Source organism: Emys orbicularis, chromosome 8 (genome assembly GCF_028017835.1).
Source record: "Emys orbicularis isolate rEmyOrb1 chromosome 8, rEmyOrb1.hap1, whole genome shotgun sequence".
In the NCBI taxonomy this organism is placed as follows: Eukaryota; Metazoa; Chordata; order Testudines; family Emydidae; genus Emys; species Emys orbicularis.
The window spans coordinates 102,481,231-102,496,488 of record NC_088690.1 but is presented as its reverse complement, the minus strand read 5'-3'; the positions used below and the strand labels follow the sequence as shown (position 1 = coordinate 102,496,488).

General features: G+C 38.0%; 1 protein-coding gene across 4 annotated transcripts in view; it reads left to right on the top strand.

Moving 5' to 3' along the window:
• LOC135883017 (core histone macro-H2A.1) overlaps positions 1 to 15,258 on the top strand; it is a 72,770-nt gene that overhangs the window by 32,149 nt on the left and 25,363 nt on the right. For 2 of the 4 annotated variants that reach the window (XM_065410052.1, XM_065410050.1), the window contains exons 3-5: positions 6,846 to 6,952; positions 8,889 to 9,086; positions 11,818 to 11,925. In XM_065410052.1, the coding sequence (XP_065266124.1) occupies positions 6,846 to 6,952; positions 8,889 to 9,086; positions 11,818 to 11,925 (413 nt within the window). Of the gene's footprint in view, positions 1 to 6,845; positions 6,953 to 8,888; positions 9,087 to 11,814; positions 11,926 to 15,258 lie in introns of all 4 variants that reach the window. The other 2 variants (XM_065410051.1, XM_065410049.1) reach the window with 1 other exon arrangement.

Genomic DNA, 15,258 nt, shown 5'->3' with positions numbered 1-15,258 from the left:
GCACTTTCTGAAAGAGCAGGGCTTTGCCCCAGCATGTCTGTTGGGAAATGTCCTACTTTGGTTGTTAATCGCCTAGTCCCAAGGTAGCAGCAATTCAAGCAGGGCTGTATGTAGTCTGAAGTGCAGTGGGTACACCTCAGGGAATTACGCAAGTATGCGCCTGTGTAATTTCACGCATAAAACGTCTGACCATGCATTGTCACATAATATTACATAATATTCCTTAGCAGACAAAGACTATGAAAAATGTGGGATCACACTGAGAGTCAAGGGAGCATTGACCGATTTTTGCCAGAAAATGCCATGACAAAGATCCCAAATTGCAAATATACCCGCAAAAGAGAGAGTAAAAGATTTTCCTGGACAGGTATTGGAAGATGGAAGAAAAGTCTTTTGCAAAACATGCAGTGTTGTTCTGGACCATCAGAGGAAATCGACAATTCAGACCAACTCATCCAATCACAGAAGCTTTTAAATAGAAAAGCTGCATTGCATGGAGAATCACAAAAAATGCAGCGTACACTTTCAACATGTTTCAACACAACCACAATAGCACAACATGAGCGCTTAGATATTGTCCGTGACTGTATCTTAACATGAGCTGCTGCAAACATACTGTTATCTAAAGCAGACCATCCTTCCATATTCCAATTTCTAAACACTTGAGTGAAGAATGGTGGTGCAATTCCAGGATGTTACCAGCTTCAAGAGGCAAATGTTACAGATGTCTACAACACTGAGAGAAATAAACTTAAGGACAAAGTGAAGGATAACTACGTGTCAGTTGTATTCAATGAAATGACTGATGACGAGGGCTGCTATGTACTTAACCTTTTATTCACACCAATGGTGAAAGCCAGTACTGGGAAGGGGTCTTCCTATCTTGCTGACATGCACTTCTTGCAGAAAACAAATCACAGCACTGTGTCTCAAGCAGTCATTCAAAACTGTGCAAAGTTACAAAATTGTATGTGGTTGTGTTTGACACGGATATGCCGCATACATCAAGAAAGCTTACAAAACGGTACTGTCTGGATTGTTTCCCGGTAGCATCCATGTAACATGCTTTGCTCACATAATCAATCTGGTGGGGGACAGTTTTTTGTAAGCCATTTGAGGATGTCAGCGCACTGGTAAAAGCTTTCTCACAAATGTTCTATGTGGCAGGAGACAGGAAAATGAGGTACTTAAATTACCTCATGCAGAAAGTTCCCAGTATAACAATGGCACCAGACCCAGTAGCAACTAGATGGAACAGCTGGTTTACTACTATTCAGTACCAAGAAAAGCACTTTCAATATCAGCACAGCTTTGTTAAAGAAGAAATGGAGGTGTATGACAACTTGGCACCATATTCATTGCAGGAACTTGAAAGAGTGCTGTCAGATGAAACCCAATGTTTAATGCTGAAGATTGTGTTTTATCAATGAAATATCAAGCCAATCGTTGACCTAATGGCTATATTTGAAAGCCAGAGACTGTGCACTCTCTTTGCTTTTCAGAAAATGGACGAACTGCTGTTTTTCCTTGAGAGAGACACTCAGTTTTTGGAAGAAACCATTCAAAAGTTTCTCAGGACTGAAGATGTTAACAATAACAACTAATCAAAGTAGCTAGTTGGTACTCCTGTTTTATTCGTCTGACAATTCAGCTGAAAAGCTGAAGAAGTACATCCGTGATACTGAGAGTGGGCAACCCTCAATTAAGTTCCTAAAATGAATAAGGATTTTCAACCCCAGAAGAGTTCCTGTAATATCTCATGTGAAGAAGGATTACACCTCAATTCCTGGCTTCAGTGACATTTCAGCAGAGGAGTTTGCTTTGTGTACCGGGAAGGTGGCACCCGACATGATCCAGAGAACTCTGAAGTCACAGGAAACTGTTATCGCCATGTTTTGGTCATCAACAGCTGACCGTCTTCCGAATTTGAAAACATCATTAGCTTTCAGATACATAAATGCTATAACAAACACAGCTGATGCTGAGTGCAGCAACTCACTGTATAATCTTGTCCTCTCCTGTCGGATACATTCTCTTTCGGAAGACAGACTGAAAGAGCTGGTGTTCCTTTCTTTCAATCTTGGAATTAAAAAGATTTAAACCAATGGATTTTTTTGTTAACATAAGTCTTATTAATGCTTTTATTTTATTTTATTTTATTTTTACTTACTGTGCTAATATTTTGGTAAGCAGTATGAGACAAGAACCCAATATAACTGCACAATAATTTTGTTACATTGCACAGTACTTGAGGTACCGCAAGGACTCAAAGCATTCTCTTGTTTAATTGGTTTTTTGTATTGCACTTGGACTTGGAAAAGATGTGAGCATTTAAAGTACTGCAGAAAAAGGGTCGTTTTGCTGAAAATTATAAAAAAAAAAAAAACTAATCTCAGTTTAACAAGTCCTTATTTAACAACTTCATTTAGTTTTAAAAATCACACCTTCTGGGTCAAATTTTTTTGTTCAAGGAATGATAAAGCACTACAGTAGATTCCATGATAGTGGAATAAATCTCTTTAATTACTCAAATTTTGTAACTGACAAAAGTGCACTATCCCCAGGTTACTATGTGAGATGGGCCCGACCTAAAAGTTCAGATGCAAACTGGATAGTTAACTCCCACCCCAGAGTTCAGAGATTTGTGTAATTTTCCTATGGAGAGATTTTCATTTCACTTAAAATCGTGGAAAACTTTGAAATCTTGCAACTTACAATTGGTGTAAAACTGATGTTAGAGGAGAATGACTCTGGCCAAATTATTAGGGTGAAAGATTTTGAACCTTCTTGACCCCTAAGGTTTGGAGGAGGTGTTGATCTGGAGGGTTGATTTGGATCTGGCTTCAGTTACTAGGTTCTGTTGCCTGTGCTGGTTACATTTATAATATTGATAATGCTCAGATTCAATGTGGGAGGGGAGGGCAGAGAGGGCATCAGTGCTTGAGAAGGAACATGTGCTTGCAGCTTACTTTTGCTGTGCTGTGGGTCATTTCAGTGCACTTGTAGCTTGTTGGATTCTTGTTGGAGTGATGGCAGAGGAGTAGGGAGAAGCAAAAAGAAAAGATCCCCACTTCCCTCCCCCGGCCCTCTGCTCCAAGGCAAAGCTTTCTCCTTGCCTTCTGTGCCTGAAAAGGAAGTGAGTTACCTCAACTTCCCTAAAGGACCATTAGAAAACTGTAATTTCAAAATGAGTTTCCTGTCCAAGGAAGAGAGCTTAGCACTTACAAGAACAGTTCTCCACTGTAGGAGGCAGACATTTTAGTTTTATGAGGAACAAATAAAACATTCCTCCATGCTTTACAGGCATAACACTTTCTTAGGCTCTTTCGTTACAAAATGACCTGTCTACATAGTTATGCTGATCAGATGCAGAGAATAACATGGCACAAGTGTTAGCAGTGGCTGATGTCGTAAAGAGATTGGGGGGGGGGGAGGAAGGGAGGGCAAACAAAAAGTAGCACACTGTGTTATAGCCAATTCCCCCCCTTACCTTTCAGCCAGCACTAAACCCTCACACATAAGGATCACAATGCCTGGATTGAGGTGTTTCAGTTCTTTATTCCAGTGGTGCAGTCCTACCAAAATCAGTGGGGATGCACTAGGTGTTACTTAGAGCAGAATCTGTCCCTAGGAATTTAACACATTTCCAGTATCACAATAGATGTTTGAATTCTGTATTGATGCAGCTAAGCATTGTATGTCTGAACTTTGGCTCATGGTGAGTGAATGACAAGAGGATTATGCAGGCTTTAGTCTGCTCTCCTGGAGGTTTGGGGAGGTGCCATATCCTACTAGTTCTGATTTTTTTTTTTAACTGATTTGTTGTTTGTATGAAATACATTAATTCATATTGAAAGACCAAGGACATGAATGTTCTTTCTCTGTGCCACACTCAAGTCATCTACCCTTTAAGAACATGAGGATATTGAAAGCTTGCTGAAGTCCTTGATGAAACTGAACTGTAAGACAGGCAGAAGCAGCTATGAGTTTTCCAATAGGTGTCATAACTGGCTTTTTATGGGAGTCGTGATTAAAAGTAGCTGGAGAGTCATATTAAAATCAGTATAATATAAAGTCATGGACTGTGGCTATCTAGCATTGCTTTCTCAAGATTTACAGTGTTAGAGGAAAGTGATCTGATGTGAGCTTTGATATATTTTTTTAAATCATCTTTTATTCATTTCCAGGATACTGTCTTTATTCCCTTCCACTTGTCCATTAAAGCAAGTTTATGCTTCAGCTTTCATTGTGTATTCAGTTCATTTGTTAGCAGGGTGGAATGATTTCAGTCACCTGTTTTAATTTTATTTTGCATTTGTACGTTTTAGTAATTTTCCTAAAGAAAGGTTGATTCTCGTTATTTGGAGACCATAAAAACTTGTTGTTTGCAACTAAATATAGCCTTTATACTAAATTTGGTGCTTCTTTTTGCTAACCAGGAGGATACACTGTATTTATATACATTTGTTTAAGCAAATGTATATCTTAACTTACCTTTATTCAGAATCTTAATTTTTACATTTCTTATTATGTTAGAAAATGGTGAATGATGCATTATTTATTTACCAGGTGATGACTAATTTTTTTACTTGTGATTTGTGTCCAGCTCTGTGGATGGAAATTCAAATTAAATTAAAATACACAAAAACAGCATTTTAATTTTTTTTTATTAAATAAATCTCCCTTAAAATGCTGTATACATGAGAAAAAATTATCAAAGTTTATGAAAAAATGTTTTGTGTTTTTAAACTAACTGAATTATTAAACAAAGGAAGTATTATCTGTACTTCATGAATTGAACTAGTTATTTCTGGTCACCACGTTCTTCAAGATTTTAGAGCTAGTAGGTGTCATTCTCTTACACGTATTTTTTATTTATAGCTTGGAAGGGGAAAACAACCTTCCTGCTTTTTCAACTCCCAATTGATTTCTTAACTTTGAATGAACTAGTCATTGAATCCAGCTAAGTGAATAAACTAAAATGAAGAAAATATTCTCTCTATACTGCAGAAGAGGCTACTGCTGTCAAAAACAGGTTTAGCACTTCAACAAACACTGGTTCCAGGTGCTTAGCTAGTGACTTCCACCAGTTCAGTGGTTTGACTTTATTTTACTTAAATAATTGATTTTTATCCATCTTGGTTGTTCAAGGAAAGAGTCAGATACAGTAGCCCTGATGCTCAGTATTCTTTGATATAATTGTGTGTGGTAGACTGAAAAAAGACATTTTCCTTTAATTTCTCCTCTTCAAATATTACCACTCACAGGTTTGCAAAACCAATGATCCAAAAGCAGTAGACAAACAGTGTCTTTCGTCTCCCTCTGTACAGACAATCTAAAAGTGAGAGATAGCAATGGTATTTGAATGCGGAGCCAGATAAACATGAGCATGTTGCTGTAACTTCTGTATTTGTGCCCCATACTCTCTATTTTAATTACTTCTGGTTCCCTCACATTTTTTGCTTGAGGCTTTTTGAGCTGAAGATAGATAAGTTAGTGGATAAAGCACTGGCCTTTCATGTTGTAGACAGTTACACGGAAACAAGTTAATCCCCCCTAATTCCAATCAAGAAACCATCATACATGCAGTAGCTAAGTACAATTTGACATGATTGGAAATCTCTTCTAAAGAGATAATCTACTAGGAGTGAACAAACTTGACGTGTCAATTACCTCTCCTCTTGGAGGAAAACCTTTCCTTGAAGAGCCAAAAATCATTAAGTCACTGCCACAGCAAAGAGGTTTTGCATTTTTGCCTGCCTGCCTATAACCTAACTTAAATGTCTGCCTGCCTGCCTAATGGCACTACAAATGAGAAACACAGAATAAACATCTCATTCAAGTATGAAAAAAATGTAGGAGGAACAAAAGCCATCACCCAGGCTAGTGCTGAATGCAGCAAAAAGTTCTAGTTTTACGTGCACCCAGTACTTTGAAGTCTGGCAATAACAAAATCCTAGAAAATGTACAAAAAGTTAGTTCCGGGAACTCAACAAACAGTCAAGAATCAAGGTTTCTATTTAGGAGGACATGAAACATAACTATAGTTTAGATAGTAGGACTTCAAACAGGCATTTAATCTTCACTGGCACAAATATAAAAAGAGACAGTGAGAACTGTTGCGCTCAATCTCTCATGAGACCGTATTTTAGCACAGTTTAAAACAAGTTGGGCCTGCTCTCTCTGACATTGGTGCAAATTAGGAAAAACTCCATTGCATTCAGTGGAGTTACACTAGTGTAAAATTAAGAAAAGATCTGAATCCAGCCCTTTGAGTTGCACTAATCTCAAATGTACTGCGTGCATTGCTACATCTTCACAGATCTGTAAGTGCACTAATGAATTTTGTGAAACTTCCAGTGCTGTGCCTCCGCTCCAAGATTAGAGTCCATCCTCTACCATTTATGTTGTGTTCCCTGACCAAGTGAGGCAAATAGTTCTCAAAAAGTACACCTCTACCTCGATATAACGCTGTCCTCGGGAGCCAAAAAATCTTACCGTGTTATAGGTGAAACCGCGTTATATTGAACTTGCTTTGTTCCGCCAGAGTGCGCAGCCCCCTCCCCCCCCGGAGCACTGCTTTACCGCGTTATATCCAAATTCGTATTATATCGGGCCGCGTTATATCGAGGTAGCGGTGTACTACATAGTGCTTTAATGCAGTGTTGTTGTAGCCATGTTTGTCCCAGGATATTAGAGAGATAAGATGGGTCAGGTAATATCTTTTATTGGACCAACTTATTTGTTTGATTGTTTGAGAATTGACATCTTATAGCCCTGTTCACCAAACACCCATTGAATTTTAACTATCATATTTTAATTAAGAAGGGTTTATTTCCCCCCAGCGGAAATTCTTGAATTGGCTGGAAATGCAGCGAGGGACAACAAGAAGGGTCGAGTCACTCCTAGACACATCCTGTTGGCTGTAGCAAATGATGAAGAATTAAATCAGGTAAGAAAAGTCTCCATCATGTGAGGGCCAGGATTTCCTTTAGGGTTTCTTACATTATCCTTCCGTATTACAGAATTGTAATTCAAGACCTCTGCTTCTTGAGCAGGCCACTGGGAAGCAGTTCAGTCTTTCACTATGTAACTATTTAAAGTACTCCGCTTAATTACATTTCAGGGAATAAAATGTGCAATGCATAGGAGATACAACAGTTGCCTCCTCTGAGACACCAAGGTAAAGCCTCCTAGGAAACTGAGTCAGTCAATTCCTTTGAGTTAATATTCCTGTATGTATTCTGGTTATGTAGATCTTTCTTTTTTGTCCTAAAACTTTCTTAACCCATTGGGGCCAGACTTAAGGAGTAAAAGGGCTGGATTTTTTGAGATTCTCCATTGCAATTTACAAGATAGTCAAATTCAGACATAACTAGTATTTATTATTTATCATTTATTTGCATTGGAATACATCACCCAGAGGCACTAACCGGGATCACAGTCCATTGTGTAAAGTCCTGTACAAACGCATAATAAGAAAAATTCTCTGCTGCAGTCCAGTGTTCCACTAGCTGAAAAAACAATCTACTCCAGCCATTCTCCCTAGAAATCCCAAAATCATTCCTTTTGTGGGTCAGGGGCCTTACCTTATAGATCCTGAGCTGCAATCAAGGAGCACTCAGCGCAGATCAAGATGGGGAATGCAACAGGGGCTTTAAGTCACTTTTTGCACCCTCTCTAATTCAGGAGAAATCTTGATGCTGGTCTGGTCCAGGGCACTAATTGGAGAGTGGAGTTAAGGTTGTCTTTGGAATATGCAACTGGATATATTTCCCATGTACTTTTAGTTAATAGCATGCATGGACTCTGAGTGTATTTGAATATTTATCTACCTCAGTGGTTCTCAAACTGTGGGTCAGGACCCCAAAGTGGGTTATGACCCATTTTAATGGGGCCCCCAGGGCTGCCCGGGCGGGGGGCAAGTGGGGCAATTTGCTCCGGGCCCCACAGGGTCCCCCACGAAAATATAGGATTCTACAGTATTGCAACTTTTTTTTATGTAAGGGGCCCCCAAAATTGCTTTGCCCCAGGCCCCCTGAATCCTCTGGGCGGCCCTGGGGGCCCCTCGGGCCAGCATTAGTCTTGCTGGAACCTGGGGCTGAAACCCAAGCTCCACCCCCACCCAGGGAGGCGGGGCGTGGGCTGCAGCCCCCTCCACCCTCCCAGGTCATGTAGTAACTTTGTCAGAAGGGGGTCACGGTGCAATGAAGTTTGAGAACCCCGATCTACCTTTTCTTAACTGTTCTATTTCCATGTTTTTTTAAGATTTAGATTCTTTATAACGGTAACATTTCTGGATATATATATACATTATATACATACACGTGTTATAAATGTATACATACACGTTACCCTTCACTTGAAGTTTCTTGTTTGTTAATTTCTTTAGTTTTTAAAGATTCAGGGAAATGCAGAGTTTAAGGCTCCATACGCACGCCTGCCTCTCTCTCTCCCTTCCCCCGCCCCCCCGGCACTCCCTGCAATGTGAAGCTTAGGGTGCTCCCTTTCGAACACGCACTGCCCTGCAAAGCTCCTGAGTCCACAGATATGACTACCCTATTTTCTCTCTAATCTATAGCTGAATAATTTAGTCTTCATTGCACACATTTGACAGCATAGATGAAAAATTAATCGTGTGTGAGCACAAAAGACATCCGGGATGCATAGCAACATGCAAGAATCTGTGCATTTTCTGACTAAATTGTTCCGTTTAAATTCATGTTGTGTGGAAAGAGTTTCTTTACTTCAGAGATATTTATTGAGATAAATAAAGACATAATTAGGAATAGACCACACAGAATACAGTGCATAGTAATAAACACTGCTTGCTCTTTATCACTGTATAAATGCTAGAATTCATTATTTGCTACTTTATTTGCATTTAGCTATTGAAAGGTGTCACCATAGCCAGTGGTGGTGTATTACCAAATATTCACCCAGAGCTGCTTGCAAAGAAGCGGGGGTCTAAAGGAAAACTGGAAGCCATCATCACTCCACCCCCAGCTAAGAAGGCGAAATCCCCGTCACAGAAGAAAACTGTATCAAAGAAAGCAGGAAGCAAGAAAGGATCAAGGAAGTCCAAGGTAGAGTAATCTCTATATATCAAATCCGAAACATGCAACGCAGGAGCTGCTAAAAACTGGAGAATCAGAGAGACTAGAGGGGTGTGTGTGTGTGTATGTGTGTGTGTGTGTGTGTATGTATGTGTGTGTGTGTGTGTGTGTATATATATATATATATATATATATATATATATATATATATATATATATATATATATATAGGCGCTCTCTCTCTCTCTCTCTCTCTCTCTTATATATATATTTATATAAATAAATATAAAAACTACACACACAGTATAGCCCTATATAGTAAATATCCTTTAGGATATTTTCCAGTTCAGGGTGTGATCAGGGGTAGCAGTTTCAATAGTAACATAAACAATTACCAAAGGTTAAATAACAGCCCTCTCCCAAAAGTGTCTCAAAGCATGAAAGTCAGTCAGACTGGCACATCTGCTGTGAATATAGGCCTGAGGAGGTGGAGATTGTAGCTGTGGCATGGCAGGATTGTGGCTAGCCCATTAATGAACTAAACAAATCAAAAAATCTCATAAAGCAGCTATAGTGGCAGCTGTGCAGTGGTTGCACAGGTGTCTGTGCTCTGCCACTGCGTGAGAGGGGCAATTTAAATTTACTTGGATTTAGCATGGGGTATCAGTATTTGGCACTGAGAAAAAGAGTATTTGGATAATTCTATCAAAACTAAAATCCCATTAGAACAATATCATTTTTCCTTCAGTTGCAAATATAAAGAAAAAGTATAACATTTTAGTTTGCTGATTTCATTGGGTACCTTATCAATAACATTGCAAAGGCAAGCATTTTTTTAAAAAAGTAGATTTAATAAGGTTCTTCTCATTTAATAAATTTGCTGAAATTCAGAGATGGGTTTTGTTATCTCTTTGAAGTGGAGATAGGATTCTACCAGAGCAGGTAGTTAGATCTCTTTCTGCATGGAGAAGTCGTGATATTTAGCTTGCCTAAATACAGATTCTTCAGCAGATGCAGTGCCATAAATTTGTTTTATTCCGCATTTTTAGGTTGGTGTAATGAGACTCTTCTGAATTTTGAGCTGGAGACTTCTTTAATTCCTTCTTCAAAATTTGAAGAAGAAAAAAGAAAGTGTGTGGGCGGGGGGGAGGATGGCATCCAGATCATGATAAATTTCTTGTAGTAAAATAGGGAAATTCATTTTTGAACTTTTTTACTAGAGTTTCTATTTATAGAGGTTAGGAATTTCTTTCTAATTCATATGCATACATGCAAGGTTTAGTGTGTGAAAAACATTGTGGAAAATTACACATGAAAAATTCTGGGTGCACGAAAGTTCACAAGCATTTAATGTGCTGCATTTGAAAATGTTGCCTTCTCTGTTCAACAAAGACAATATCTTTGTCTTGAACGCTCCATTCTGAGGTCCTAATTATTTTCCTGATTTTACAGTTACTTTTTGAACTCTTGAATTTTCTCTCTCCTTGTAGAACACCTAGTAGTTTGCATTTGGAGTGCAGAGCTTCTAATAACCATGCACTAATAATTTCCTTAAATCTGGAATTTTTTTTCTTACTTGATTACAAAAGCAGGAAGTCTGTTGTGGGGGTCTGTTTTTCTTCCACACAATAAACTTCATTGTCTGCTTACTATACTAATATTTGGCTAATAATAAACTCCAAGGGAATTGAAATAGGAGCCATGAAAATCTAATTTTCAAAACATTTGTGTAATGTTTGGTTATGGTTACACTTCCTAGAAACACAAATATACTCCTGCATCTTCACCACCTTATTTGTTTACTCGCACACTCTGTTACCTATACTTTTTGGGGGAGTATAACACAACAGTAGCTTTGCTTTAATGTCCCAAGTAGAGGTTTGATTCACAGACGTATTGTTGAAGTTGTTGAGGCAATACATATTTATGCTAAATGACATTATTATTATTATTATTTTATTTATTTATTTTGAATTAAAATATTCCTACCTCTCAGTTTGGCAGCAGTTGAGCTAGTTGCTACAGCAGTTGTTTCACTGCCATGATTGACATCCCTTCAAAATGATACAGTTCTAATTTATATCCAATAATTTGATGCAGGCCAAACCTGTGTTGTTCTAGTTAAATAATCCAGTTAAATGGATGGAATAAACCCTGTAATTTTACTGGGTAATGGAAGATGACTTGGGCCAGGTTTGAAAAACAGAATTTTTCAGCCGGTGCCTACAACACCTCTAGTCAGGCATACAGCATAATGGAATACATTATTGATGTTATTTACAGTAACAGCCAAATTTTCAAATAGGTACCTAAAAACACAGCTGTGAAATTTGCAAGTGACCACTTTCATGCACAGATACAGGATTTCATCTGTGAAGAAGGCTCTTAGGAATGCCAAGAATGTCCACTTGCAAATGGGTACATTGCCCTTTTGCATTTTGAGAAAATTGTTAAAAATATTTTGGGAAATTTTAGAAGGCTAGTGAATTCTCTAATTTGTGTGATTTCATAGGCAAGAGGGGACCTCGGTGGACATGCAAACATTGAGGTCATTTCTCCTCTGGATGCATATGTATAGCTTCCTTTATTAACATTAATCAGTCACATATGTGACTAAAGGACAGACTCCAATACCATTGTTTGTATTAGTTGTTTATAGCATAATAAATATGGATGCGTGTATTGCATGTCATATTATCAGTATTATTGAACCATATTTCTCAGCCTCTGGTTAACTAATTAACTATATTTTTGCAAGAAGAAGCAGGGAGAAGTCAGCAAATCAGCAAGTGCTGATAGTACAACAGAAGGAACTCCTGCAGATGGATTCACAGTCTTGTCCACCAAAAGTCTTTTCCTTGGCCAGAAGGTATGTCTGTGCATTTTATAAGCCAATACCTATCTTGAAGTTTTGCTTAAGAGATACACCCAAAAAAGGCCTGTGCTTGATTAGCATTCACCCAGTCTTGTAGTTCATCTGCACATGCAGTACAGAGCTGATTTGGATAAGCATTTTTTAACAAAGAAATCCCTTGAAGCCATTTTTGAAAACGTTTTTTTTTTTAATAAATGGGTCTTCATGTGCGTAATTAACCAAACATTCTGATGCAGTGAAATTTTGCTTGCTATGAAACTTTCCACATTTTTTATTAGACGGCATAATTATTACAGCTAAGCTTCTCCCAGTGATGACATTTTGCTAAGGACAAAATGGCTTTACAAAAGAGCAGCCTGCTTTATTACCAATATAAATGATTTACAGGCTATCAAAACCTATTTAAAATATTTATTTCTAATAGATTTTTTTTTTTTTTTTACAAAAACTAATACTCTACAATAACGAATGAGGCTTTTACAAAAAGCTATTTATCAACAATTGTATTTACCCTGTGAGCATACTTTGAGAGTTGGGTATGTTAGGGTTTTAATGCTAAAATAGCACTTTAAAGAGACATTGTTAATTCAAGAAATGAACCTGGTCTCTTTTCTTGAAACCAGTCTTTAACTTATGTGATATACTATTTTGAAGTAATACTGCATCTTTCTTTTATCATTCAGTGGCTAAATCATTGTATTGTAAATTGTAAGTGATGAACCATTTTTGTCCCATCATGGAATGTCTCCTTTAACTCATTTTAATTTCATATCGAGACTGTACTCCATTGATTGTTGCCCAGCTTATCTGCTAAGTTCATTATGCATGCAAGTAACTTTATTTTATTTTCTGCAAATGGTTTCTGTATTTTACATGCAGTTTACACTTGCGGTCAGATTGTCATTTGAAGGGGAGAGATTGGCTGCTTCCCCCGGAATCTTTTTGAAAATATTCAAATTTTAAGACATTTTGATTAGTTAAAATCCAAAGTTTATAAACTAAATATTCTGTCTACAGAGCAACCAAGTTAAGGCTTTTGGAATTGATTTGGAATTCTTTTGTTCAAAATAGGAATTAATGTCATGGTATCACAGACCTGACCCTGATGACAACATAGCCAGTAGAATTTTGCTATCCATTTCAATGAGAGAAAGCTCTTCGGGACAGGAACTGGTTTTGTTTGCTGTTTGTACAGCAGCCATCACAATTGAATCTGGATCAATGACTGGGTCTCTTAAGTGATAACAATAATACAAATAATTAATAATAAGCAACTCTGGGCCCCAGTGCTCCTTTGATATGAATCACAAATATAATGGGTTTACCTTGCAGAGTTTACCTTCCTTTGTCCCCTTAACGGTGAGGGATTTCTAATCTTATGCTGGTGAAAGAGTGCAACCTAGCAACGCAATAGAACTCTAGACAACTGGTTCCATATTCACGTGGAACACAGCTCCCTGAGGGGTGTCCTGCCATTCGGTCTCCATGCAGCCATGCTCCTTTCTCCCTCTGAGCAGCTTTAACGCCTCGACAGGACTGCTCACTGCTACATCTTAGATTCCCCTGCTCAGTGCTACTGGTTTTAGCTCCTTTCTGCCCAGGCAAGTGAAAGGGAGCATCGGTTTCACTTTGTGTGCAAATCTAAGTGACATAAAAAAATCATGCCTGTGTATGGTAAGCACAAATCATGTATGAAGGAGCTGTTTCCCAGTGGCTGTAATTTGATGGGGCAAATCATGGCTCACATTGACATTAGTGGGAGGTTGCTTGTCTCTTGTTTGTAACGGGGAAAAAATGCAAACACGATGCAAATTACACCTCCTATGAAGAAAAACCCAGGTAAAATGTGCACTTCTGCTGATGTAGAGAGGATACATGTTGATATACATCACCTAGCTGTTAAAGGCCATATTCTGCTTTTGCCCCATATTAGGAACTGTTATTAAAGGCAGTGAGTGCTCAGTGCAGAAATCAAGGTTATAAAATACCATATTGTTAATGAATCTAAGAATTCCCTAAATCCTACTCTCCATTTTTATTAGGTTAATAAATAGAGGGCATTCTTACCTTACGTAAAGTGACAAATAATAAATCTGTTACCGTGGTAATATTTTTCCTAGAAAAAACATTTTGGGGACTAATTTGATTTTTCATGGATTCCTTTTAAGCCTGAAAACATGGAAAGCTTAAAAGGCAAAGATCTCACTGCATTGTAGTGTATAAAGAAGTGATATCTTTGAATGCATGCATTTAACAAGAACACAGGATAAAATAGTTAGTTTGTTTTGTCGGCTCATTGTTTAGGAATATTTTCAGAAGCATTCCCCAGAAATTATTTTTCAGCCGCTCAACATGCCTCAGTGTATTTTCCTAATGATCCAACATAGTGTATTTTTTTCTATATTGAGAAAAAACAAGGGCAGAACATTGGGCCTGATCTGTGGTTGCTGAGTACCTCAGGTGAAGTCCTGAGCGCCCTCAACACTCATAGATGCAGTGGGAGTGAACAGCCCTTTTCGCCTACTAGGTTATAGGCCCATTCTGCACAGGCTCGGTTGAATAAGAAAGGCTCATGGGTGTTACAGTATGTCTGTTGCTAAGATACTTACTGCACTAAAGAGGGCAAGCAGGTTAACAGACTGGAAGCTAATTGTTATTGTTAATGATGTTTGTCTTGACCCATTGAAATTTCAAACAAATCCTTTCATTCTGAAAATTTTACAGATTATTTATAAATAGTGAGTGCATTATCTTGGAATCAATTAAATGCTTCTAAGTCATTTCTACATGCAACTGCTGTTTAAAAAGACAATCTTAATTAAAACATTTATCTAAAGCATTAAGTCAGATACTGTGTTTCCAGAAAGAATCTAAAGTTGTATTGTTGTGGGGAGGGAGGAGTGTTTTTTTTTTTTTTTTTAAATCAGAGTCTAATGATATTAAATTTTCTAGGTCTTCTTGGCACAGCAGATATTTATTTTAAATGACTAATGCAGCCCAACAATGTGATGAGCACTGTAATTCTTAGAAATTCCCAATGTACAGTATTTTCAGAGTGTGGGGGAGGGAGAAGGTGTCTTTTTTTTTTTTTAAGGCAGTTAAGAGTCATGGAAAGTTACTGGGAAGGAGAGAGAGAACCTGGTTTTGCTTTCTTCAGCACTACCTTGCTCTTTCAGAATTGTGGAATTTTGTGCAAAAGGTAAATTATCCATAGCTCTCAGAATGCAGTTACCCTCATACTTAGAGGAGACAATGGGATCAGGAGGCTAGTAAAGGGGACTGAGAGTTATGATTCCTGGGTTCTAATTCTGACTGTGCCATTGACAT